The 26,553-nt window shown below is 42.1% G+C and overlaps 1 protein-coding gene across 1 annotated transcript in view; it reads right to left on the reverse strand.

Moving 5' to 3' along the window:
• usp38 (ubiquitin specific peptidase 38) overlaps positions 1-14,867 on the reverse strand; it is an 85,255-nt gene extending 70,388 nt beyond the window's left edge. Inside the window, exons 1-2 of the mRNA XM_028802737.2 lie at positions 14,694-14,867; positions 300-1,031 (exon numbers count right to left, since the gene is read on the reverse strand). Coding sequence (XP_028658570.1) covers positions 300-990 — 691 coding nt within the window. The 5' untranslated portion in view covers positions 991-1,031; positions 14,694-14,867. The remainder of the gene's footprint in view (positions 1-299; positions 1,032-14,693) is intronic.
• Between the last annotated feature and the right edge of the window lie 11,686 nt (positions 14,868-26,553).

The following is a 26,553-nucleotide window of genomic DNA, read 5'->3' on the forward strand; positions in this document are numbered from 1 at the left end:
GATGTGGAGTTTGCACATTTTTTCCTGTGCCTGAATGGATTTTGCTCAGTTTCCCCTCACATCCCGAAAGCACTATAAATTGGTTCTGTGCTCGCGAGTGTAGCCAGCCTTGTCCAGGGTGGGATTCCTCTTGCCAACTCTGCTGCAGGGCTACACTTAAATTCACTAGAACTCTAGGAGCTTAAAAAATGTTTATTAATAAAGACAGAGTCACCATGAAAACTGGTGGGCTCAGACCTCTCACGCCACCTGTAATCTGAAAACGTCAACTACAGCGAACAGAACAGTGGGGTGCTTACCTGTAGATGAAATGATCGCAAACACCTCTTGCAGGGAGGGCAGCAGAGTGGAAGGCTCAGCTTTCCAGATGTTCTGCAGCAAGGTGCTGACTTTAGTAACCTGAGATACGTATTCCCGAAGGGTCTTTTCTTGTGATGCCGAGCAGTGAAAGTAACTAATAGTTCTGACCAGCTGCTGGCAAAAAAGCAGCCCAGACTTGCCCTTCGGAATGCACTGCACAAAGTCTAGGAGCATGGAGCTGAGTCTGGCACAATACTGAGGATTAGGCCGTTCACAGATGACCCGTAGCACCTCCACCTGAATAATGCCAAAGATCTCCAGCACAGAAGGGCAACTGAAGAGCAGCTTCAAGCAGCTGTGGATGTAGTCAATGATAAGTGGGCTCTTGCTTTCCAGCGGGCCATAGCCTTGCTGCAATAAGCTTACAATGAAATCCTTATTAAGGAACTGCTCAAACTCATCTCTGTGGTAGCGGGCATACGCTTCCATCACTTGGTAGCCCACCTGCTTCTGGAAAGAGTCCTCACCAAGTAACACAAGGCGCGAAGTGAGCTGGTAGAGAGACTGGCACTGCTCATGGCTCACCGACTTCTCTGCCGCCTCCACTACCTTCTTTACTATCGCCTTCTTAACTTGCAAAGGGTGGGATGAGCTGATGAGGGCTTCCAAGATTTTATCCATGGTGGACATCCAACATTAGGCGATCCTCTTCCTTTAAAATAAATCTGCATCTAAAGCAAGGGGAAAAAAATATATATATATATGATCAAACCAAAAAATGTATAAAGCAATGGCCTCAGATATCAGGGACTTTATCAATAACCTTCTCCTTCACTGCCAATTAGTGTAGTCATAGCTTTTAACACAGTGGATTCAGAAAGTAGTCAGACCACTTCATGTTTATAAATATTCTTATGTTAAGTTAAAATCATTAAAATTAATTTTTTCCCCATCAAGCAATACTCAATAACCCAGAATAAGAAAATATAAACAGAATTGCAAATGGACTAAAAATAAATAAATAAATAAATAAATAAATAGATCACATTGACACAAATACTCAGACCCTTTCTATTACACCTAAAGTATGGCCAATGTGCATCACATTCTACTGATCATCCTTGAGATTTTTCTACACTGTGTTTGCAGTTCACCATGTGATCAGTTCAACTGACTGGACATAATTAACTCTTTTAGGGCGGATGTCGACTTTTGTCGACAGGAGGGGTTGAAGGCGAATGTCGACAAAAGTCGACATCCAGGGATAAAGGGCGACAATCGGCTGTTAATGGCGACAAATCTCACTGTCACGTCACAGGCATTCCCTCTGTGCTTGGAGGAATGCTAGACTCGTTGACTCGGCAAATAAACATTGCGTGTGCGTGAGTTGCGAAATGTAAACAAAGGCAAGATGGCACCGACATGTGAAAAGGCAGCGAAGCAAGTGCAGAAAAGAAAACACTTGGCAGACGTTGTTTTGCGCATTACCGCGGAGTCGGACTCTTGATTTTTCAGAATCGGACTTTATTGGCAGTGATCAGGAGATCGAGCAAGAGAGTTAGAAGCAGGCATCAGCTGATCAGACACCAGCCGATGCCGCGCGAGCGGATCTGCTGCCAGTTGAGTGCCTTCGCGCAGCCGATGCATCTACGGCAAGGTTCGCATGGGATAAATACACATACATTGATCCGTTGAGAGCCGATGTGGCTACCGGAGTTTACAAGACGGCATGGCTTGCTTTTGGACACGACAGATCACCAGCTGCTGTACTTCAGGCTGCTCTCTCCTGATGCTGCTTTTCAGCTACTGTCAGACGAGACAAACAGGTAGGCAGAGATTTTTTTTGAATCGCGGGCTGCGTTTGCATCGCATTCTCGTTTTTCAAAGTGGAAACCCACAACGAAAGACGAGATGAAGCGCGCTGTGGCATTACAAATAGAGATGGGACAGAACTGGTGATATAACTTCAGGGAGCATTGGTCCAAACGTGTTTTGTCCCCTGGTGGTTTAGGTACGTGCTGCTGCAAAGTTTTATTCACTTCTGTAATAAACAGAAGCAAATCCCATGGGGTGAGCCAGGCTATAATGCCATACATAAAGTTCATAAAGTTTCAGAAGATGAAAAGAGGTGACAATACGGTTTTCATGCAGGCAGAAAATTTGGTGGCAGTGGCATGGCACGATGGCAAATGGGTGACTTGTCTCTCTACAGTACACACTAACAATATATGTTAGAAAATGCAGCAACAGACAATTGAAAAATAGGCACCAAAACAACACGTATTGTAAGGAGTGCAATGTGGCAATGACTGAAATTGGCTGCTTTGAGCGAGATCAGACTTTGCTGTGTAAAGTGTATGTGATATGTATGTGAAATCATAGAGTATGCAGGCTCATACAACATGCAAGACAGTAACATTTGTTAAAAGTAAATATTTTTTGTTGATTTGATATGTTAAACAATTGCTTTGTGTTCTTTTTTAAAAAATGTTAGTTTTTGGAAAAATATTCAGCCCTGGGAGAAAAGAAACAAAAAAAAAATTAGCCCTAAAAGAGTTAAGAAAGGTGCACACTGAGGCTGACACAGCAATTTGAATGTTAGACGTGGACCAATTTGTTGGTACCCCTCCACAGAAGAAAAACACAAGTCATTGTCACCAATCATTAATTATTCCATATGTCCACCGTGGCTTTACCCACGTAGTAGTCAAACAGGACAAACTTGATCAATCAATAAAAAATGTAAAAAAAAAAATTCTGGCCAAGCATAAGCGGTGTGCTCCAACGTCAAATGATGGCACTGTATCTGATCACATTCAGCTCTGATGTGAGAGTGTCACCCACGTGGGGAGAAAAGCACATGGCCATGATATCCCTGCCAATGAGCAGCTACCCTCTACAACATGCGTAGCTGTAATCTCTTTGCCAAAAATGTACAAAGTTGGCAAGGTATCTCTGGCCAGCGGAAAGGTAGGTGCGCTCCAATGTCAAACGTTGGCACTGACGGGAGAGCATCCCCTGTGTGGGGAGAAAAGCACATGGCAGTGATATCACTCCTAACGAGCAGCTACCCTCTAAAACACACAAAGCCCTTATCTCTCTCTCAAAAACGTCAAACGTTACTCCGTAACAATCTGTAGATGATAATATCTGCTGAGAAAACAGGTATCGCTAGCCAAGCTGCGCTCTAACATGTGGTGACAGGTAGAGCAACTCAAACGGAGGCTGGCACGTGAGTGAGGAGGGCCCTGTCAACCTCCCTACTCCTGAGGTGCAACTGCCGGTCTCTTAGATCCATGTTAATAAATCGCTGCTGGAAACGAACTAAGATTCTTAGCGCAATGAGAGAAGTCACAAAATCAGCCAGAATGTTCAAGCAAATTATAGAATCTAAATCCGTTAAGTACCGTATATACTCGCATATACAGTCATATGAAAAAGTTTGGGAGCCCCTCTCAGCCTGCATAATAATGGACTCTCCTTTCAACAATAAAGATAATAGTGGTATGTCTTTCATTTCCTAGGAACATCTGAGTACTGCTGTGTTTTTCGAACAAAGATTTTTAGTGACACAGTATTTAGTTGTATGAAATGAAATCAAATGTGAAAAACTGGCTGTGCACAAATGTGGGTCCCCTTGTAATTTTGCTGATTTGAATGCCTGTCACTGCTCAATGCTGATTACTTGCAAACACCAAATTGGTTGGATGAACCCGTTAAGCCTTCATAGACAGGTGTGTCCCATCATGAGATATAAAGGTATTTAAGGTGGTCAATTACAAGTTGTGCTTCCTTCCCTTTGACTCTCCTGTGAAGAGGGACAGCATGGGATCCTCAAAGCAACTCTCCAAAGATCTGAAAACAAAGATTGTTCAGTCTCATGGTTTAGGGGAACTGTGGGAGCAATTATTAGAAAATGGAAGACATACAAGACCACTGATAATCTCCCTCGATCTGGGGCTCCATGCAAGATCTCACCCCGTGGGGTCAAAATGATCACAAGAACGGTGAGCAAAAATCCCAGAACCACACGGGGGGACCTAGTGAATGACCTGCAGAGAGCTGGGACCAAAGTAACAAAGGCTACCATCAGTAACACACTACGCCGCCAGGGACTCAAATCCTGCAGTGCCAGACGTGTCCCCCTGCTTAAGCCAGTACATGTGCAGGCCCGTCTGAAGTTTGCTAGAGAGCATTTGGATGATCCAGAAGAGGATTGGGAGAATGTCATATGGTCAGATGAAACCAAAATAGAAGTCGTGTTTGGAGGAGAAAGAATGCTGAGTTGCATCCAAAGAACACCATACCTACTGTAAAGCATGGGGGTGGAAACATCATGCTTTGGGGCTGTTTTTCTGCAAAGGGACCAGGACGACTGATCCGTGTAAAGGAAAGAATGAATGGGGCCATGTATCATCAGATTTTGAGTGAAAACCTCCTTCCATCAGCAAGGGCATTGACGATGAAACGTGGCTGGGTCTTTCAGCATGACAATGATCCCAAACACTCCGCCCGGGTAACGAAGGAGTGGCTTCGTAAGAAGCATTTCAAGGTCCTGGAGTGGCCTAGCCAGTCTCCAGATCTCAACCCCATAGAAAATCTTTGGAGGGAGTTGAAAGTCCGTGTTGCCCAGCGACAGCCCCAAAACATCACTGCTGTAGAGGAGATCTGCATGGAGGAATGGGCCAAAATACCAGCAACAGTGTGTGAAAACCTTCTGAAGACTTACAGAAAACGTTTGAACTCTGTCATTGCCAACAAAGGGTATATAACAAAGTACTGAGATGAACATTTTTGTTATTGACCAAATACTTTTTTTCCACCATAATTTGCAAATAAATTCTTCAAAAATCAGACAATGTGATTTTCTGGATTTTTTTTCTCATTTTGTCTCAAATAGTTGAGGTGTACCTATGATGAAAATTACAGGCCTCTCTCATCTTTTTAAGTGGGAGAACTTGCACAATTGGTGGCTGACTAAATACTTTTTTGCCCCACTGTATAGAAGGGAAGGTGGGGATAAGTTATGTGGTACAATACCTTATAAACAGTGGTAAGTCTGTGAGATTTGAGGCATTCTGACAAAAGCTACATATTAATAATACAAAAGGGGAAAGGAAAGCAATATAATACAGGGGGTCCTTGGGTTACGACACAGTTCTGTTCCTACAACAGTGATACTAGGGTGTTGTACCATGTTAGCCATTATGAATGTAGAGAAAAGCCAAGCAAAATGACACCTTTTATTGGCTAACTAAAAAGATTACAATATGCAAGCTTTCGAGGCAACTCAGGCCCCTCTGATTACATCTCGCCTGAAGAAGGTGTCTGAGTTGCCTCGAAAGCTTGCATATTGTAATCTTTTTAGTTAGCCAATAAAAGGTGTCATTTTGCTTGGCTTTTCTCTACAGCAGTGATGTAAACCAAATTTCGGTGTAAGTCGAAACACACCCTAGCCTAAGTCACTTACCTATCCTAACACATTTGCAAAATCATAATCTAGAACACAAAAACACAACTAAGCCACAGAAAAAGGACATAAATATACTATACTGTACACTGTACTGCAGTAACAGAAAAAAAAGAGTGTTAAAAAAAAAATCCTTACCTTTATTCCTTCTCACGTCTCAATGTCGAGACGACGTAACTCGAGGACTCCCTGTACTCTACCAAGACAAAACACCTCCTGACACAGAGACTCCGCCTCCTGCATTCAAGAGCAACTTACTGCGCTCTGCAATTGAGTGTGCAAAATCATGTGTGGCATCGAATGCGTCTCCCCTCGTAAGGTGCCATTGTCTCAGCGGGTATATCCCTCATTACCGGGCACATGTAATGACGTGATTGCTGCTACGATGAACAGTACAGGCCAGAAGAAAAATGGGAGGGCTCAGCTGGCTACCTTTACCAACAAGCCAGCCACACATACAGCACCCATCACATCTTCCAAAGCTACTTTGACTCAAAATAAATGAACCACAGGTCGACCCTGGCTACGGAGACATCACATTTGTCGCTCTCATCTTGGCATCCCAGATGCATTAACAGTTTGCGGTTAACAAAAGCGGCTTCATTCTCACAAGGTGCCTTATTTGTGACATGAGTGAAGTAAACTGATCCATTTACATTTCGAGAACTGGATGCTTCTGCAAATCGCCTTTTAATGTTGGCAAAAAATCTGTTTTAGGTATGTGCATCCACACCATACGAAAACAGGATACAGTGCCTCATCAGATAGTTAATGGCTTCCAGAACATCGGGCATGACGGAGTGAAACTTGGCTGAGATATCCCTGACGTGTGACTGAGCTGTGACATAAAGTGACAAAGAAACAAAGAAATTCTTCACTGCAAATACGCAGTATTGGACCTCTTTAAAGGGAACTAATATCGAGTGTGAGCATCATTCTGTCAACGCGCATCATAATGTTGGCTCGGTGGTATGAATTATTATATTATACACGAGAGTCTTCATTTAGCTGGTGTGACGGATGGCCAGGAGGACCATTACTCGGCTGGAAGGACTGATGCAGAGAACCTCTTTGGGACAGTATCCACCCTGAGACGCTAGAGGGCAGCCACCCCCCCTCAAGTTTGCTAGTGTACCACAACCGATCTCCGCAGGGCATGCTGGGAGTTGTAGTTTGGAGCAGCCCTCTTGGGCTTGGAGGATGAAGCCAGGGGGTGCTGCGGCTACAGCAGAGCTCTTTGGGGCACCACTTGTACAGCCAGAAGAAGGTCAAGAAACACCTGGGACACTATAAAAGGAGCCGCTCCACCATTAGTCAGTGAGCCAGAGGTGGAGGACAAACGTTGCGCGGAGGAGTAGAGGTGAAGAAGAGAAAGAGAGAGGAAGAAGAGGTCTGACTGTGTGTTATATTAGTGATACTTTTGAACGTTGTGAAGTGGGGAGCCAAAAAAAAAAAAAAAGCTTCCCCACCTGAATAAAACGTGTGCTGTATTGATCTGGGGTCTCAGTCTGTCGGTGTCGGGATTTGGGGAGCGGCACACCCTGTCTGGTGGTCCACAATGGTTTGGCTGCATTTTCCTACTTGATCGAGGGTGTCCTCATTTCCCAGTTTCTCCAAAATGCTGCACACATTGTAAAACATACGCACGTTTCCCTTTATAAATCCCGTTGTTGGCATGAGAAGCTGCGTATGCACATAAATGATGTGTACACAAGCTTTACAAATGAGACCCTCAGGGCCGAAGTTGAAGACCCTGCAATCAACAGATCGATAGCACTTTAATGCTTCCAAGGGGGGGAATCTTTGAACAGGGCAGGCAGATATGTGTAAAAGACACTCAAGGTGGGAAGTGCCTCGTAATTGTCAAGTACAGCTCCTAATTACTTGACCACACTGCCACCAAAATAAATAAATAAAAATAATAACACTGGTCAACAAGCATTTTGCTTCTGGGATTCTTTTACCTGTACTTTAACATATTTCACTTGCTGACTCCAAATCTGAAAACCGTTTTCATCCAGCACGTCCCGTTTTTTAGTTATGATATTTCAGGTCTTGGACAACTAAGGGTGACTGGACAGTAAAGGCGATGCGTTTCAGCATTTAAGAAATAAGTTTGGTCTCAAGAAAAGTGAAGGCAAAATGAAGGAAGGAGTTTTTGTTGGCCCTGAAATCTGTGAACTGATGTTTGACTAGGAGTTCAAAAGGACACTGAAGCCAACTGAATCAGCACCCTCATTCGTGCAGGTTGTCCAGAATTTTCTTGACAGTCAGAGTAGAGAATTATGCTGAGCTTGTGGAGAACTTGCTGAAAGTATAATAACTTACGGGAGCCAGAATGTCACTGAAGATGCATTTTTTAATAATAATAATAATAATAATACCATATTACTAACCGAGAATGGTACACCGGATATGGACGCAGGGATCTGCGTGTGGACGCAGGAGACATAGTGCGCAGGAGCCACACAAAAAGCGCGAAACGGGAGAGACTACGAACCGCCTGACATGCAGCAAACAGGATAAAGCGAGGTCAGAAATAAAAGACAAAGTAGGAAACAAAGTAAAACGTCATAAAGAGGTTAAAGAATGGGGCCAAACACATGGAGAGCAGGTTACAGATGATGAAAACTGGAATGCAACAGCTTCAAAAAAACCTAGGCACGAAACACATGCACAGCGAGATACAGAATATAAAAGCATAAAAAACGACAGTTAAACGTCCACACCACACAGCGGAGGCAGACCCGGAAGGTGCAGGCGCCTACATCGTGCGTCGTAAGGCGCGGGAAAGTACGAAAGGCAAAGGCGCCTACACAGCATGGTAAAACCCGACATAATACGGAAGGCGCAGGCGTTGCCGCCATATTGTGAGTGGCACTACTGCGTAGTGAAGGCGCAGGCGTCACCGCCATATTGTGCATTGCACTACTGCGGAGTGAAGTTAGGAATAATGTGCTGCTTGGGATCGTACAAAAGGCCGAACGCAACCCACCGTCTGAAACTGCGGAGGCAAAGCAGGCACAGGTTCAAACCGAACGAGCTTGACTGACAGATATACGCCTACAACGCGCGTCTCAAATCGCAGAAGCAGGGCAAGCACAGATTCAAAACAACGCAAGCTCCTACAATGCGCGTCTGAAACTACGGCTGCCCAGCGGGCACAGGTTCAAAACGCCGGGGGTAGGCGAGCGAAGTGAGCAGGGGGCGGAGCCCCCTTGTAATAATAATAATAATAATAATACATTTTATTTATACAAGGCGCCTTTCAGAGAACTCAAGGACACCAAACAAACCAATAAATAAATAAAAGACACAATTATAAATTAAAACATCAGAAAATCTAAAAATTAAAACCAAACAAAACCACTATAATCAGGAGGAAAAAGAAAAAGCCATTTTAAACAGATGCGTTTCAAGTTTACATTTGAAGGATGAATATGATTTGATGTTTCGGAGATCCACAGGTAATGAAATCCACAGCTTGGGAGCAGAACGGCTGAAAGCTCTGCTCCCCATGGTGGTTAGACGGGCGGGATGGACGGTCAGATGGGTGGAGGAAGAGGATCTAAGGTTACGGGATGGAATGGCAACATGAAGAAGGTCAGACAGATACGGAGGGGCGAGGTTATGAATGGCCTTAAATGTTAATAGCAGAATCTTAAAAACAATACGAAACTTGATCGGGAGCCAATGAAGCTGCTGCAAGACCAGAGTAATATGGTGAATAGATGGGATTCGAGTAATGATGTGTGCTGCAAAATTCTGGACTAACTGAAGCTTATGAAGAGATTTATTAGGGAGACCAAAGAGGAGTGAATTGCAGTGGTCCAGCCGAGAAGTGACAAGACTATGAACAAGAATGGCAGTGGTATGAGGAGTGAGAGAGGGGCGAATGCGATTAATATTACGTAGGTGAAAGTAAGCAGACCGGGTGATGTTATTAATGTGACATTGGAAAGATAGAGTACTGTCGAGGATGACACCCAGACTCTTGACCTGAAATGATGGGGAAACAACAGAGTTATCAATAATAAGAGAAAGATTATTGGTTTTGGATAATGATGATTTTGAACCAATGAGGAGAACCTCAGTTTTGTCACTGTTTAATTTAAGAAAATTCGAAGAAAACCAGGGTTTAATTTCAGAAATGCAGTCAATAAGCGAGGGTGGTAGAAAAGAGGAGGTGGGCTTACCAGCAAGGTAGAGCAGGGTGTCATCAACATAACAGTGAAAATTAATGTTATGTTTGCGAAAAATATTGCCAAGGGGAAGAAGGTAAATAATTAAGCTGTATGATCTGAGTGCGGCCTGAGAGGTAGGATCTAAACCAATCAAATGAAGTGTGAGTAATGCCAATCAAAGATAATCTGTTAAGGAGAGTGGTATGACAAATAGTATCAAAGGCCACACTCAGATCAAGGAAGATGAGAATAGGGTTCTATTCAATAAGGGCGCGCACAAAAAGGCGACCTTCAAAAGGGCGACCTCAATTGGGCGCGGAGAATAAAAGCGCACATAAATAAAAGCGATCTTCAAAAGGGCGACCTCAATTGAGCGCCGAATAAAGGCGCGCGTAAATAAAGGCGAGCTTCAAAAGGACGACGTCAATTGAGCGCCGAAGAAATTAAATTAATTGTCCTTGATTATGCTAATAGACTGCATCTCCATATCTACGTGGCATTGCACATAATCTACAGCTTCAAGTGTAACTTGCTTTCACCTTTTTATACATTCAGTCATTGCCTTAATCTAATTTTCTGTAATTTTGAAAACAACCAAATATAGAGAGCTTTAGAAATAGTTCGTTAGAAGTTCATGCATTAATTAATTGGATGTTTTAATATTCTTGCTTTCACATTGCCTTTATCTAATAAATTTTCTGTAATAATTTTGTTGCGTTTGCCTTTATTCGCTGCGCCCAATTGACGTCACCCTTTTGAAGCTCGCCCTTATTTACGCGCGCCTTTATTCGGCGCTCAATTGAGGTCACCCTTTTGAAGATCACTTTTATTTATGTGCGCTTTTATTCGCCGCGCCCAATTGAGGTCGCCCTTTTGAAGGTCGCCTTTATGTGCGCGCCCTTATTGACGGATACCTCAGAATAGTGATTAGACCAGAATCAGCAGCCATAAGGAGGTCATTGGTAATTTTAACAAGTGCCGTTTCTGTACTATGAAGAGGGCGAAAACCAGACTGGAACTTTTCATATAGATTATTGTGAGATAAGTGGGTGTGAAGTTGGATAGCTACTATTTTTTCAAGAATTTTGGAGATAAAGGGCAAGTTAGAAATGGGGCGAAAATTATTGAAATTAGTAGGATCAGCACCAAGTTTTTTTAGTATTGGGGTTATAGCAGCAGTTTTGAAAGATGAGGGAATAATACCAGTAGTAAGAGAAGAGTGAATGATGGCAGAAATGAGAGGGACTAGAGAGGGGAGGCAGGCTTTAACCAGAACTGTAGGCAGGGGGTCCAGCTGACAAGTAGATGACTTGGATTTGCAGATGAGATCTGAGATTTCAGAGGAAGTGGAAAACTGGAAAGAAGAGAAAGAGTGAATAGGCGAGTGTAGTTCAGAAGGAATACAGAGAGGATCTGGACCAAGGTGCTGATGTATCTTTTTGGATTTTTTATATTCTCATCTTGACTTTTTTCCACCAAATCTAAGCGATGTCAGAGATGAGCATAGGGAAAGATTTCATCAAGATACAAAGGTGATGGAAAACTGATATGGAAAATTCAATCCGAGCATGATGGGTGACTACTGTTGGTTCATGCAAAATGAGAGATGGATGTGTAGTATAAGCGCAAAAGCGAGGGCCTCAGACAATTTTGAGCACGCGGACCTCGCTTTTATAGTGAGGTAAATTGACATAAACATGTTTTAAAGCAGGGGTGTCGAACTGCAGTCCCGGAGGACCACAGTGGCTGCAGGTTTTCATTCTAACCATCTTCTTAATTAGTGGCCAATTTTTGCTGCTAATTGCTTTTTAATTAACTTGACTCAGGCCCTTCAGTTGTTTTGTTTCCTTAATTAGTACCCAAACAATAATGAGACACAAAACAAGCCGCCACATCACACATTATCTGAAAACAAGCCGATGCCCGCCATAGCATACGGCGGTGTAAGAATAGGAACGGAAAACAGTGAGAAAGGAATTCAGAAATTAAGAAGAATAGGTGTGAATAGGTGTTTTGGTGGAGACGACAGATAATGAGTCGAAAGATCTAACCATAGAAAACAATAACAACCCCAAAAAATGTTGTTGTAGAATGTCTCTAAGTAATTCCTTAAGCTTAATCGAAAAGACTCGTACTACAATATCAGGACTGTGCTCTGGCCTTTGGGTATCTGATAGTGCATGTAGAATTTCCTGCCAAGCAGGATTACACGCGAAAGTGATAAATAATTCAGGCTTTCCAAATTTACGTACTATGGCCATGGCATCCTGATAGTTTTGTTGCATGTATCTTGGACTTCCTGGAAATGTGGACGGTAATCTGATCATTTGTCCTACACATACGTTGTTATTTTCAACGTTTACTTGCAGTGCGTCTGATAGTCCTTTGTATTGTTCCACACGCAGATCTTGTTGATGTAATCCGAGATAGTCGAGATGTGTGCCCTCTGTTTTAACATACACATCTACGATGTACTGTTGGAAAATTTGCCACTGGAGTGCAAAATACTAAATGTATTCCTCATTGCTAATCTGTACACGTAAAATTGGCATTGAGTAAGCCTTATTCGCTTGCCGGTTCTTTTATCGGGAACATGTTGTAAATCTTTGTGCCAGCCAATGTCTCCGTAAGGGAATTAAAGTGGGTAAACCATAGGATCGCAATTCATATTAAGCGTGGAAATCTGTTTACAGGAGTTGCCTATGGGATAGATGCAAATGTCCCTTTCGGCAGGCGGTTCGCCATCTTCTCCGACGAAAATCGCTGCAACATCGGTGTGACATGTCGGGGCATTGTATCGTCGTAAACCCTGCCTAGGGTTTTCCTTGAAAACCATTCGTACAGATGCTGTTGGATTGGACTGAGCGATTTCATGCATGTGTTTGTATGATTTAGTGAAGGGGTTGATGGTTCTGAGAATGGAATCTAGCTGGAAAAGTACATTTTCGCTGCATGCAGAGTTTGCTTTATTTTGTAAGCGTACTTCAGTAGCTTGTGCTGTGTCAAAAACATACAACTGTCCAGGCAGTGTGGGGAAGGGTTTGGAAGAGGACGAACAGGAATCGAGAAATGCCGTGTTGGCTGCGTGTGGACGGGACCGGTTTTGAAGTGGAAGCAGGACGAACCAGAAGAGAAATATATTTAAGAGATAAAGAAAGGTGATGGTCTCAGTAAGGTTGATCTCTCAACTCACCAAAACACTTTGACGATGTTCTTATAAAAAACAGAAAATCAACAGTTTTAGAAATGTCTGCTGTTGCAGAACGAGAGCAGCAACAAGCCGTGGAATTAAATAACGGGTTTAATTAACAGCAAGCATTGGCTTCTCATTAAGAAACTGGTAGGAGTTTGAAGCCCCAGTTTAAGCTGGTCATCTGTTGGCTCGAATCATATCTCTTTTCTGTTTGGCTGTCATTTAATGAGGAAACAATTCGATTCAGAGGAATGAATCCTTCAAACATGGCTGTTAAAATAAAGGGGAAAAAAGTGAATTAGCAGTGAAAACTGGTTACTGATTTGGAAAAGGGTTACAATGAAAACCTGCAGCCACTGCGGCCCTCCAGGCATGGAGTCTGACACCCTTGTTTTAAAGTGTCTCTGGTATCGTCTTCTGGTTTGTTTTCAGAATAAACACATTCAAACAATTTTGGTGGGACATAGTTCAAACTCTAGATAGTGTGATGAGATATTATATGGATATTCAAAAGTGTCAAAATGGCAATGATGTGTATCTCAAAAATCTGACGTGCGAGCTTAATTCCAATTTCATATATGAAATCAGTGTAAAGAACTTAATAGAGAGAGAGCTGCTCTGAAGTTCCCAGTAGCAAACAAAAATATATTTGTGTAATATTTTTTTGTATACCAGTGTAATAATTACTGCCACTAAAGCACAAGGATGGTGTTTAACCGTAAGCTACAAAAGCAACCCCAATGGCCAGTAAGGCAATACCCCAGGTGTTAAACTTTCGATCTCATAGACGCTATTTAAATGGGGGGGAATACGAATCCGGAGTTTTGGACAAGCGTATAACCAACAGCTAATTGTAGGGTCGATCCGACTTTCCCAAAGAGGGACACTTGTGTGTTAACTGACCAGACTGTCATGGTTCCGAAAAGGGACACAAGTCATTAATCCGGCGAGCGTGTGAGACGCAAATTAACTGAAGAACCCATTTAGGATTCTCCTATGAAGTATCGTCCGCCTTGGAAAAAATAAAAAAAAAACAGCCCATTAAATCGAAGTCCGAGGAGGCTGATGGGTCCTCCTTCCCGTTTCGACCACCTCAAAACGGGGTAAACGGCACCGTGTGTTCAATTCTGGGACACAAAAACGGAAAAGTCCCGGTCAAACCGGGTCGTCTGATCACCCCAATTAATTGTTAATCTAAAGAAAACTGACAGTGCTTACGATCAGTTTAAAACTGACTCTCCGCCAACACCGCCTCACAATAAACCACTTTATATTATATTTATGTTGCAAGCGCAGTGGACGAGGCGGAATCGTAATCTATGAAAAAAGCCGGCATGCCGACCTCTCACTTCTCATTCAGCACAAATATAGAACGTAAAACACCAAATCACCCGCCCGTCTGTTAAACCACATAGTAACAATCAGGCTTGAAGGGAGAAAAAAAGATGAGGAATGACAAACAATAACAAACTAAACGCCGCTCGGCCCTTTACCACTGCGACCCGGTGTTGAGAAAAAAAAAACATCTTAAATTAAACTACTTTACCTGGGAACAAAAAGCAGGTATCCAAATCCCTCCGTAAAACTCTAAAGAGAAAAAATAATAATAAACCCAATACAAAGAAGCGTCGATATTTACGATTTCAGACACAAATAATCCTGCACTTCTTCTTTCAGAATTACAGTGACTGACAATGACGTCATTCTTCCGCGTCGAGCCCAAGTAGGACCCCGAGCTGTGCTGTCCCACTGTTTGCCTACAAAAAATTCTCGTAATAGACGGTCATTCATCTAGTGAGGCACCTTTATACAGTTAAATGTATTTCTGTACTGTAATTTCTTCTACATCTACAGTAAATCAACTATATAAACTTTGGCAATTTTTTTTGGAAACTATGTATTTTTGCAAAAGAGCAAACAGCAAATGCCTCGCATATACAGCTAATTTCCAATTTATATGGCAAATATGTCACTTGTATGTTAGATTAGAAGCAGGACCCGGCGTACACGGGTAAGTGATTTCAAGCTCTCGTCAGTTTGTCTGCTAGTCTGGCTTTAGTTTTTTAGAAGTTAGAACCTTAGAACAATCCCGGAGAGAAGAGGCCATTGAGCCCAACAAAGCTCGCTAGTCCTGTCCGCTTCGTTCTTCTAAAAAAGCATCAAGGTGAGTTTTGAAAGTCCGTAAAGTCCTACGGTCTACCATACTACTTGGTCACTACTTTGGCCTAAAATCAAAATCTCGATTAATTGAACATTTTAACTCGATTACGATTAATGAACGATTATTTTATTTATTTATTTGCCCTCATAGTTCACTGACAAGTTTTGTACAGTAAATATGCTCACATATTACAAGTGAGAGATTTTTGAATGAAGGGTGCATTACTTGATTTTAAAATAATTGAAGGAAACACACTATCTACTATCTGTGATTATTTATTGAACATCAATGTTGAACAACTGAAATTAAAGCACACATGACCTAAAACGAACAGTCACTTTGTTCTTATAAAAAAAGTAAAAATAAATAACTTGCACTTTTGGAAACAAAATTAATTATTTTCAATGTTTTTCTTATTAAAAGTAGGAAATAAGCAGTATCTCTTCTAAATAAAATAACTCTTATATATCCTGTAAACAAATATTTTAATGTGCAATGTATCAATGTAAACAACAGATTGTTGTAATGAAAATAGAACTCTCTAAACACTGTTGCATGAGGTGATCCTAGCGATCTTGTCATGTCACTATATGACCATGAATTTACTCTTAAGTTCTTACTAAGAAACACGAGCATGTTAACCTTTTCAGGTTTCAGGCAGGACCTGAGGCATGTAACAATGTTTCCGCCAGAACTGAAAACCCGCTCTGATAGGGAGCTAGTAGCTGGTATGCAGAGATACTTTTTTGCCACCTTACTTAGAGTGGGAAAGTGTACATGATGCTTCCTCCACCAGTCCAGTGGATTTGCCTCACTATCCAGCATGGGGGGACACCAAATATCTGCTCATCTCTGCTTCTAGCAATTGCTGAAGTGACAGAGTGGGTGTAGCTGAACTTGCTGAAGGTGTTGCCTCACTCCCTTTAAAAAAGCTTCCTAATGACCCGTTTTGCTTTTTTGCTACTGCTGATGAAGTTGTTGGTTCTGCAGTCTCTGTAATCTGACTTTCTCTGCAGACTTCAGCTTCTGACATCTTTTCCATCTCTGTTTTCACTTTCTCCTGAATGGTGGTGGGGACATTGTGAGCAGAAGTGTAGGTAGCTTTAAATCTGGGATCAACAAAACTGGCTGTATCCAGTAGCTCTTCTGTGATAGGATCTGAGTACTTCTCCTTAAGGTACCTGAGGATGCTGGTTTTGATAGTTTTAGTCAGCTCCACATCATCTTCCTCCTCAGCAAGCACTCGTGAATTGAGGATGTGCAGTACAGGCTTTACAAATGAAATAGTCACATACTCTTCCCCTGATAGGGCATCTGTGAACTCCATCAAGGGGGAAAGAGCCTTGCTGACAGCCTCTAAGACATCCAGGTCAGCCCACGATGGAACAAGGTGCCTGGATTTTTTGTCTTCAGAAAGGACCTGTGTAATAGCTTTCCTTTGTACGAGGACTCTTGCAATCATCATTTGCATCGATCCCCATCTGGTAACGCATGCTGTTTTTAGCTTGTGTTGTGGCAGGTTCAGTTCTTGTTGCACCTTCATTAATGCCTTCTTTTTTTTCCAGCTATAGGAAAGAGCGCTGACTATGTTTTTGCACACCCTCACTGCACGTGTCACACGTTGATCTTTCAATCCATTTTCTGAAACACACAAAATTAATAATTTTTTTATTATTATTGACAATATTTTATTTATACCTGAAGCTTTAACAGTACCAAAATTAATGAGCCTCTTATATTTCTTAAATAATATCAGATTAACAACACATTTTTACAACACAATGATTTTTACTTTAGATAGATAGATAGATAGATAGATACTTTATTAATCCCAATGGGAAATTCACAATGAATTTAATGATGTAGTGTTCTGTTACATTGTAATGTGAACTTAACATTGTAACACTGTAATATCAAGCATATTGTAACATTTGTAAAGGTGCTTTATGAGCAAATTTAGCGTAGCCAGAATATAGTAAACGCCAGATATGCCCAATTTGATAACATCCCAATGCTATTATATTTAATTAAGCTGACGTGTACTTACCAATTGCAAGGTGTAGTCGGTGTCCAAAACACTGCTGCCGTAACCATCCATTAAGCGCAGCAGCTTTGACAACATTAGCACCGTTGTCTGTCGTAATGGCTGAAAGTTTTTCTTCCGCGAGGTCCCATTCAGAAAGCATATCTTTCAGACCTTGCGCAATCATATCTGCCGTGTGATCGGCTGGAAAATATGCCGTCTCAAGGCATCTCTGGCACAGCTTCCAATCGTCGTCAATGTAGTGCAAAGTAAGGCTCAAGAATGGGTCCATCGTCCTACTTGACCAGAGATCAGATGTGGCTGCAAAGTGTTGAACATTTTTCAGTTCAGCAGCTACATTTTGACAACATGTATTGTACATGTCTGGCAGCGCAGTTTTAGAAAAATGTGATCACGATGGCACAGTGTATCTTCTGTCGAGAGTTTTAACGAGGTGTGTAAACCTGCTTCGCTCCACTGTAGCCAAGGGAGTCATATCCTTTGCGATGTAATAACAAATAGCGTCAGTTATTTCATTTCCATCTTCTTGAACTCCTCTCATACTGTGTGGCATTTGTGAACGCTTGTGTTATCGACATCTGCTTTGCGGAGGCACTTGTTGCTGGGCGCTTGTCAGTCTCTTTTTGTTTTTTTTGAGCCATGCACTGTTCATATTCAGTAACGTGATTGTGCTTCAAGTGTTGAAACAAATTGGTGGTGTTACCTTTGGGCGTCGAAACTGTTTTTCTACAGTATCTACATCTGACTTCATTTTGTTCGATGTCATCCTTACTGAAGCCAAAATGTGTCCAAATGACGGAGACTGCGTTTTTCTTTGGTACAAGCTGCTCTTGTTGCTCAGTTGTGTCAGTGTTTAAGCTCTCCATGCTCGACATGTCAGCGGAATAACGTAACGGAGCGGGGTCACGTGACTCCACACGCGGTAGTGTTTTTAAAGGGAAAGTAATCGAAATAATTGACCTGGAAAAATTTGATCGATTATAGGTTCTGAATGTCGATTTCGATTACTTTTCGATTAAACGCCCAGCCCTAGGTGTGAATGTTTCCGAAGAAAGCCAGAAATGATGACTTAACTAAAGACATTTTCGTAACTACAAGTCTGTGTGCTGCCTGAAACTACACATCAGCATTTATCAGGTTGTATGGTTGCCAATATTCACTTGTACTTTGCTTATTATTTTATGAATATTATCGATAATACATTATTTAAAGTTGTAACTTAACTCCTGCTTGTCTTTTACTCTACTAGGGGGCTTCACCCCCTGCTCACTTTGCTTGCCAACCCTCCCGGCCTACCCTATGCGCCAGCCACTCACTTCACGTCTCTGCCGCTCGCCTATGTGGATTTCACTTTCGCCAAACAACAAATCTTTTAATTCTCGTGGATACACCTCTTCATTGGGAAGAAACACTTCTTTTCCCTGATGGCAACACGAATTAGATGATCTACGAGTCTCCGACTTAAAGTTTAAATCCGAACAATATATTCAATCTCTTTTTGCTGTTCCCTTATTTCACCGTGAAGTAATTTCCGTTTGTTTGCGCTAATGCAATCTTTACTATCCTTTTTTCTGGAGACTTTTGAATTTTGTACTTTCATTATCTCTAACCTGCTCTGCATGTGTATTGCGCCAACATTTTTGAATTCTTTACGATGTTCTACTTTGTCATCTTCTCTTTGTCTTTTATTTCTGGCCCCGGGCATTGGTTGAATCTCTTGGCACAAAGTCTCGTCTTGCGGAACATGAAAGTATCTCTCTGAAAAAATGACGTCTCGTCCCAGGCTAAAAAGTCTCATCTCGTCCCAGGAATTTTTTATTTTAATGGAGAGATGTAATTGTCTGAGATTCTAGATGTAGAATGGAAGGTGGGGTGAAGTTATAAAGTACAATACCTTATAAAACATGGTAAGCGTACGGGATTTGAGACATTCTGACTAGGCTACACATTAATAATACAAAAGGGGAAAGGAGAGCAATAGAGAACTCTACCAAGACAAAACAACTGTGTCACTTCCAGGCTCACCTAAGGTATGTGGTATCACCCTGGGATGAGAGGTGGCAGTGTCTGTCACAGTCTTGTCTCCTTTTTCCCTCAAAGCCTCGAGAGACCACCCCTTGAGGGCAACAAAGCCAAGGAAGCCCCGCCTCTTCTGAGCCGCTTGGTATAAAAGGGAGAAGCTCCTGGAGAGTGGCGTCTCATTTCGGACCTGACCACAATAGCGAATGCTAGCGAGAGAAAGAAAAGACAGAAAGTCAGAGTCCAGGATGAGCACCGATTTAAGGGAATTGTGCCTAATGCTTACGAGCGCGTGTTGTTTTCATGACCTTTTTTCTTATTTTATTATATAAAAAAATCTTATGTCAAGACGTGACCTTCTCAGAAAGACACTTTGACGTCCCACAAGAACAACCAATTTAAAACAAGATCACGGACATCTAACCTCTCAGTTGTTGGAATGCTTTTGGCAGACACACTTGCTGTGCTCTCAGCTCTTAAAAATTTTATATGTTCTAGATGGCACGTCAGCGAACTAAGTGATGAAGAAAGAGCAGCGCGTCGAAAAGAGACTCAAAAGCGTTTGGAGAGAAAAGAAGGCAAAAAAGAACAATAATAATCTATGTGCAAGTTGTGAAAATAAGGAAAGTAATAATCAGCCCGGACCAAGTGGAATCGGAAACCTCGTGGGTCCAATCGGGGTCAGAAGTAAAAGACATTATAAAGACATTCAAAAACGTTGGCGCGATACACATGCAGAGCAAGTTAAAGAATATGAAAGTAGTAAAATTTGAAAGTATCAAAAAAAAGAAAGTACAGATCGCATTAGCACAAACTAATGGAAATTATTACTCGGTGAAATAACGGAACAGCAAAAAGAGATTGAATATATGGACATACAGTAGGTGATATGTCAGAAGTATGTAGATATTGTAAGGCTTTAAGTCGGAGACTTGTAGATCATCTAATTCTTGTTGCCTCCCAGTGAAGAGGCGTATCTGTGAGAATTAAAAGATTTGTTGTTTGGTGAAAGTGAAATCCACAAACACTGCAGGCAAAATATCCGAGTCTACAATAAACTTTTCGCAATTGCATCATTCAATGCTCAAAACGGAGATTTACACAATAACGGACCATACACTATGAGAATCTGTGGTCCCGCAACAATTAAAGCTACGACAAGTTTAATTTCGAAGGAACCACAATTCAGTCAGGTGTATATTTATGATCACGGAGAAGCGATGCAACATAGAATCGAAAGAGTAGGTAACAATTCCCATGAAAATAACAATCTCTTTAAATTGTATATCCGGATAACCAAACCCGGGGGTGGGCGAGCGAAGCGAGCAGGGGGCGGAGATTAATCAGGATTTTGTCCGGTTGGCATCCTGAGCATTTGGCTTTTGCCCTGCTTCATCATTCGCCCAGCTACAAGAGTCAGGTCTCATCACCCTCAGACAGACATTCAACAGAAGGGACTGTAGCATCCAAACCAGTTCTATCAGGTTCTGCAGCAGCTTCTACCCCTTGGTGGTCTGGACTGTGAACTCTGTGCGCCCCCCCTGCCCTCAGATCTGCTCCTAGTAGCTTATTTACAGTGCATCCAGAAAGTATTCCCAGCGCATCACTTTTTCCACATTTTGTTATGTCACAGCCTTATTCCAAAATGGATTAAATTCATTTTTTTCCTCAGAATTCTACACACAACACCCCATAATGACAACGTGAAAAAAGTTTACTTGAGGTTTTTGCAAATTTATTAACAATAAAAAAACTGAGAAATCCCATGTCCATAAGTATTCACAGCCTTTGCTCAATACTTTGTCGATGCACCTTTGGCAGCAATTCCAGCCTCAAGTCTTTTTGAATATGATGCCACAAGCTTGGCACACCTATCCTTGGCCAGTTTCGCCCATTCCTCTTTGCAGCACCTCTCAAGCTCCATTAGGTTGGATGGGAAGCGTCGGTGCACAGCCATTTTAAGATCTCTCCAGAGATGTTCAATCGGATTCAAGTCTGGGCTCTGGCTGGGCCACTCAAGGACATTCACAGAGTTGTCCTGAAGCCACTCCTTTGATATCTTGGCTGTGTGCTTAGGGTCGTTGTCCTGCTGAAAGATGAACCGTCGCCCCAGTCTGAGGTCAAAAGTGCTCTGGAGCAGGTTTTCATCCAGGATATCTCTGTGCATTGCTGCAGTCATCTTTCCCTTTATCCTGACTAGTCTCCCAGTCCCCACAGCATGATGCTGCCACCACCATGCTTCACTGTAGGGATGGTATTGGCCTGGTGATGAGCGGTGCCTGGTTTTCTCCAAACGTGACACCACAACATTCACACCAAAGAGTTCAATCTTTGTCTTATCAGACCAGAGAATTTTCTTTCTCATGGTCTGAGAGTCCTTCAGTTGCCTTTTGGCAAACTCCAGGCGGGCTGCCATGTGCCTTTTACTAAGGAGTGGCTTCCGTCTGGCCACTCTACCATACAGGCCTGATTGGTGGATTGCTGCAGAGATGGTTGTCCTTCTGAAAGGTTCTCCTCTCTCCACAGAGGACCTCTGGAGCTCTGACAGAGTGACCATCAGGTTCTTGGTCACCTCCCTGACTAAGGCCCTTCTCCCCCGATCGCTCAGTTGAGATGGCCGGCCAGCTCTAGGAAGAGTCCTGGTGGTTTCAGACTTCTACCACTTACGGATGATGGAGGCCACTGTGCTCATTGCGACCTTCAAAGCAGCAGAAATTTTTCTGTAACCTTCTCCAGATTTGTGCCTCGAGACAATCCTGTCTCGGAGGTCTACAGACAATTCCTTTGACTTCATGCTTGGTTTGTGCTCTGACATGAACTGTCAACTGTGGGACCTTCTATAGACAGGTGTGTGCCTTTCCAAATCATGTCCAGTCAACTGAATTGACCACAGGTGGACTCCAATGAAGCTGCAGAAACATCTCAAGGATGATCAGGGGAAACAGGATGCACCTGAGCTCAATTTTGAGCTTCATGGCAAAGGCTGTGAATACTTATGTACATGTGCTTTCTCAATTTTTTTATTTTTAATAAATTTGCAAAAACCTCAAGTAAACTTTTTTCACGTTGTCATTATGGGGTGTTGTGTGTAGAATTCTGAGGAAAAAAATGAATTGAATCCATTTTGGAATAAGGCTGTAACATAACAAAATGTGGAAAAAGTGATGCGCTGGGAATACTTTCTGGATGCACTGTATATGCAGTACATTTGCTACACTTGTTACTACTGTTGTTTTTTATTATTTTTAGTTGTTATTATTTATTCATGTATTGCTTTATATTTCAAATTATTACTTTCTCTTCATTTACCTATTATTTATTTATAGTATAGTGTCCTGTCTTGCCCTTATTCTGCATTTATGCATTTCTTACACAGCAGGAACGTTATTTCGTGTCACTGTATGCTGCAATAAAGAATATGGATGGTATGGCAATAAAGTCCCTTGACTTGATGTGACTCTCAAACAATGGACTTCTTGCTAGTCTACAATTCTTATTTGCTGCATTTCTTGTAGGACCTGCACAGCCATCCCCAGAGGTGAAACAGGGAGACAGTTAGGAGACCATTGCAGGGAGCACGTTTGAGCCATTAAGACATTACAAATTCTGACATGGACCACGTCACTTCCTGGATCACTTGAGCCCTCTGTTTGTGTTCTTCCACATGATTACTTACAAAGTCAGACCTAGACCCACACGTTCTTAATAATTATAGGCCTATTTCAAATTTACAGTTTCTCTCTAAAATTCTAGAAAAAGTAGTCACCACTCAGCTTCAGTCACACCTTACGCATCACAATTTATTTGAGAAATTCCAGTCTGGTTTCCGCACTGGTCATAGTACAGAAATGGCACTAACGCGTGTTGTAAACGATATTCTGATATCCTCTGATGAAGGAAACTCCACTGTAATTATGTTGTTAGACTTAAGTGCAGCATTTGACACCACTGACCATTCGATTTTACTGCACAGGCTAGAAAATGATGTTGGGCTCACAGGCACTGTGCTCACTTGGTTTAGTTCTTACTTATCAAATCGATTCCAATATGTACAGAAATGTGCTGACAGGACTCCATCATTATACACAGGAGTTCAATATGGTGTCCCGCAGGGCTCAGTACTGGGACCTTTACTGTTTTCACTTTACATGCGTCCACTGGGATCTCTCATTAGGAAACATCACTCGTATGCAGATGACACCCAGTTATACCTTTCTTTTAGATCAAATGAAGTTTCTCCGATGTTGTCTTTAATTAGTTGTGTTAGTGAATTAAAGGAGTGGATGGATGAGAACTACTTGTCTTTAAACACCGATAAAACAGAGACGTTAATTGTTGGAGGGAATGACGCTGATCACAACAATATTTTGTCATCATTTAACTCAGATGGAATCAACATTAGTTTTACTTTATCAGCCCACAATCTCGGAGTTATCTTTGACTCTAAGCATGTCATTTAAAGCGCACATTACAAAGTTGTCTAAGTCATGTTTCTTCCATCTTAAAAATGTCGGGAAATTAAGATGCTTTCTAAATAAACAGGAAGAAATTAATTCATGCCTTTATTTCTAGTAGGATTGACGACTGCAATGCAGTGTTCACTGGATGTTCAAACTCTTCTTTATACAGCCTCCAGTTAATCCAAAATGCTGCTGCAAGAATTATTAAAAGAACAAGAAAATACGAACACATAACTCCAGTTCCTAAATCCTTACACTGGCTCCCGGTTAAATTTAGGGCAGATTTCAAAATCCTCCTTTTAACATATAAAACCTTAAATGGCCGAGGTCCAGCTTACTTATCTGAACTTATCATGACTTACAAACCAGAGCGGACATTAAGATCTCAAGATGCCGGTCTGCTTATGATTCTAAGGATTAATAAAATAACAGCGGGGGGTCAAGCTTTTAGTCACAGGACCCCTAAACTGTGGAGTGGTCTGCCTGCTACTATAAGAGATGCCCCTTCAGTCTCAGCTTTCAAAACCCAGGTCAGTTTAGCACACCCTGACTAGAGCTGCTGATTAACTGTACAGACTGCACCTCTGTTGTTAGTCATTAGCACTAAAACATAAGTAATATGAATTTGTTACTAACCCTCACCTATTCTGTTTCTCTTCTTGGTACTCAAATGTGGCACTTGGTGCCACTGCCCACCTGCCAAGATGTTTTGCTTGCCTAAGGTAAAGTCATCTCTGATGGAGGATTGCAGGAATCGTTGGATAGAGGGGTCCTTTCATAGGATTGGCTGGGCCAACACTGACTCAGCTGTGGTATGGCCAATAGAGGGAGGCTGCTTGATGGCCGAGGTCTCCAGGACTCTAAACAAATCCAAATTCTATTATGGGATATCATCTCCTGTTGAATTCTGCTCTGTACTTGTAATATTTCTATTTCGCTATTCTATTGTATTGAGGATTACTTGTATTCTGTTCTGTGTATTGTGTTGTATTGACCCCCTTTTCTTTTTGACACCCACTGTACGCCAAGCCTACCTGGAAAGGGGTCTCTCTTTGAACTGCCTTTCCAAAGGTTTCTTCCATTTTTTCCCTACAAGGGAGATTTTTCTTGTCTTCTTAGAGAGTGAAGGCTGGGGGGCTGTCAAGAGGCAGGGTCTGTTAAAGCCCATTGCGACATTCCTTGTGTGATTTTGGGTTAAACAAAAATAAATTTTATTGTATTGTATGATTTCAAAGACACTTTTCATAAGAAAAACAGAAGAAGCTCAGCTCATTCCCAGCCTGGGATCACACATTTGATACCAGATGATGCCAAGATGGGTGGATCGGCAGATAATCGAGAATCTGTTGCATCATCACAGAGGGTCTTGGACAGCAGACAGGCTTGTGCAGATGAAATTTAATGTCAGTAAATGTAAAGAATCACTGTAGAAAGTATAAATGTGAGGTTTGAATGCACAATGGGAGGTCTGAAAATTAAAAGTCCACCTCATGAGAAGGATTTACGAGTTGTAGTGGACTCGACACCATCAACTGCCAGACGGTGTTCAGAAGCCATTAACTCTTTCAGGGCGCATGTCGACTTTTATCGAAATTCAGGGACAGAGGACATAATCACCGTTACATTTTAGTTCGACTGTCTTTGCTAGAAGGAAAGTTAGCTTTGTTGACTTGACCTTGATTCCCTGCATGTACATGAGTAGCGAAGAGCAAACAACCTGTAAAATGGCATCTACATCTGGCGAGAGACCAAAGTCAAAGCCAAATACTCCATGGAGAGTAATATTATGGCATATTATGGCAGAATCAGATTCTGACTTGTCGGACGCTGATTTTCATGTAAGTGGAGATGGAGATTGAAAAACAAAAGTGAGGTACCAGCATCAGCTGATCGTGGTGCTGAACACGTTCATGTAGCTGATGCATCTACAGCATTGTTCAACTGGGAATTCATTTAATTTCTCTTGGCATTTACGATGACAAGAGGTACAAACTAGATTGCGTTGCATTGCGATTGCCACCACCGCGTGAGGACAGCCAGGCAGCCAGCCCACCCTGCATTCTTGCTGGCCATCAAGCCATCACAACAGAGCTGCTGCTTCCAGAGATGCCAAACAGGCGCCGACAGCAACCACAGCAGGCAGCACTTATGTTGATTTATATGTGAAACCATCACTTGGTATGCTTTGGTGTTGCACAATGTCTTGTCTTGTTTGTGTTTTAATTTTAATTCTATTTTTTAATTTAATTTTAATTTTTTATTTGCACTTCATGTTGGTACACTGTGGACCCTGAGCTTCGTAATTTCGTCTATCTGTGTGCTTGGTGTGTGGGTATGTTTGTGTGTGTCCTGTGGTGGGTTGGCACCCTGCCCAGGATTGGTTCCTGCCTTGTGCCCTGTGTTGGCTGGGATTGGCTCCAGCAGACCCCCGTGACCCTGTAGTTAGGATTCAGCGGGTTGGAAAATAGATGGATGGATGTATACTTGTATATGGGTGAGATACTTGTATATGGGTGAGATGACAATAAAGTTCGTTTTGACTTTGACTTTTTTGGAAAACTATTCAGCCTTCAAAAGAGTTAAGAAGGCTAACAGAATGTCAGGTTATATAGCGCCTTGATGTGTGGAGTACAAGTCACAGGAGGTTCTTCTCAGGCTTTATAACACACTGGTGAGGCCTCGTCTGGAGTCCTGTGTGACAGTTTTGGTCTCCGAGCTACAA

The sequence above is a fragment of the Erpetoichthys calabaricus genome, chromosome 5 (assembly GCF_900747795.2).
Source record: "Erpetoichthys calabaricus chromosome 5, fErpCal1.3, whole genome shotgun sequence".
In the NCBI taxonomy this organism is placed as follows: domain Eukaryota; kingdom Metazoa; phylum Chordata; class Cladistia; order Polypteriformes; family Polypteridae; genus Erpetoichthys; species Erpetoichthys calabaricus.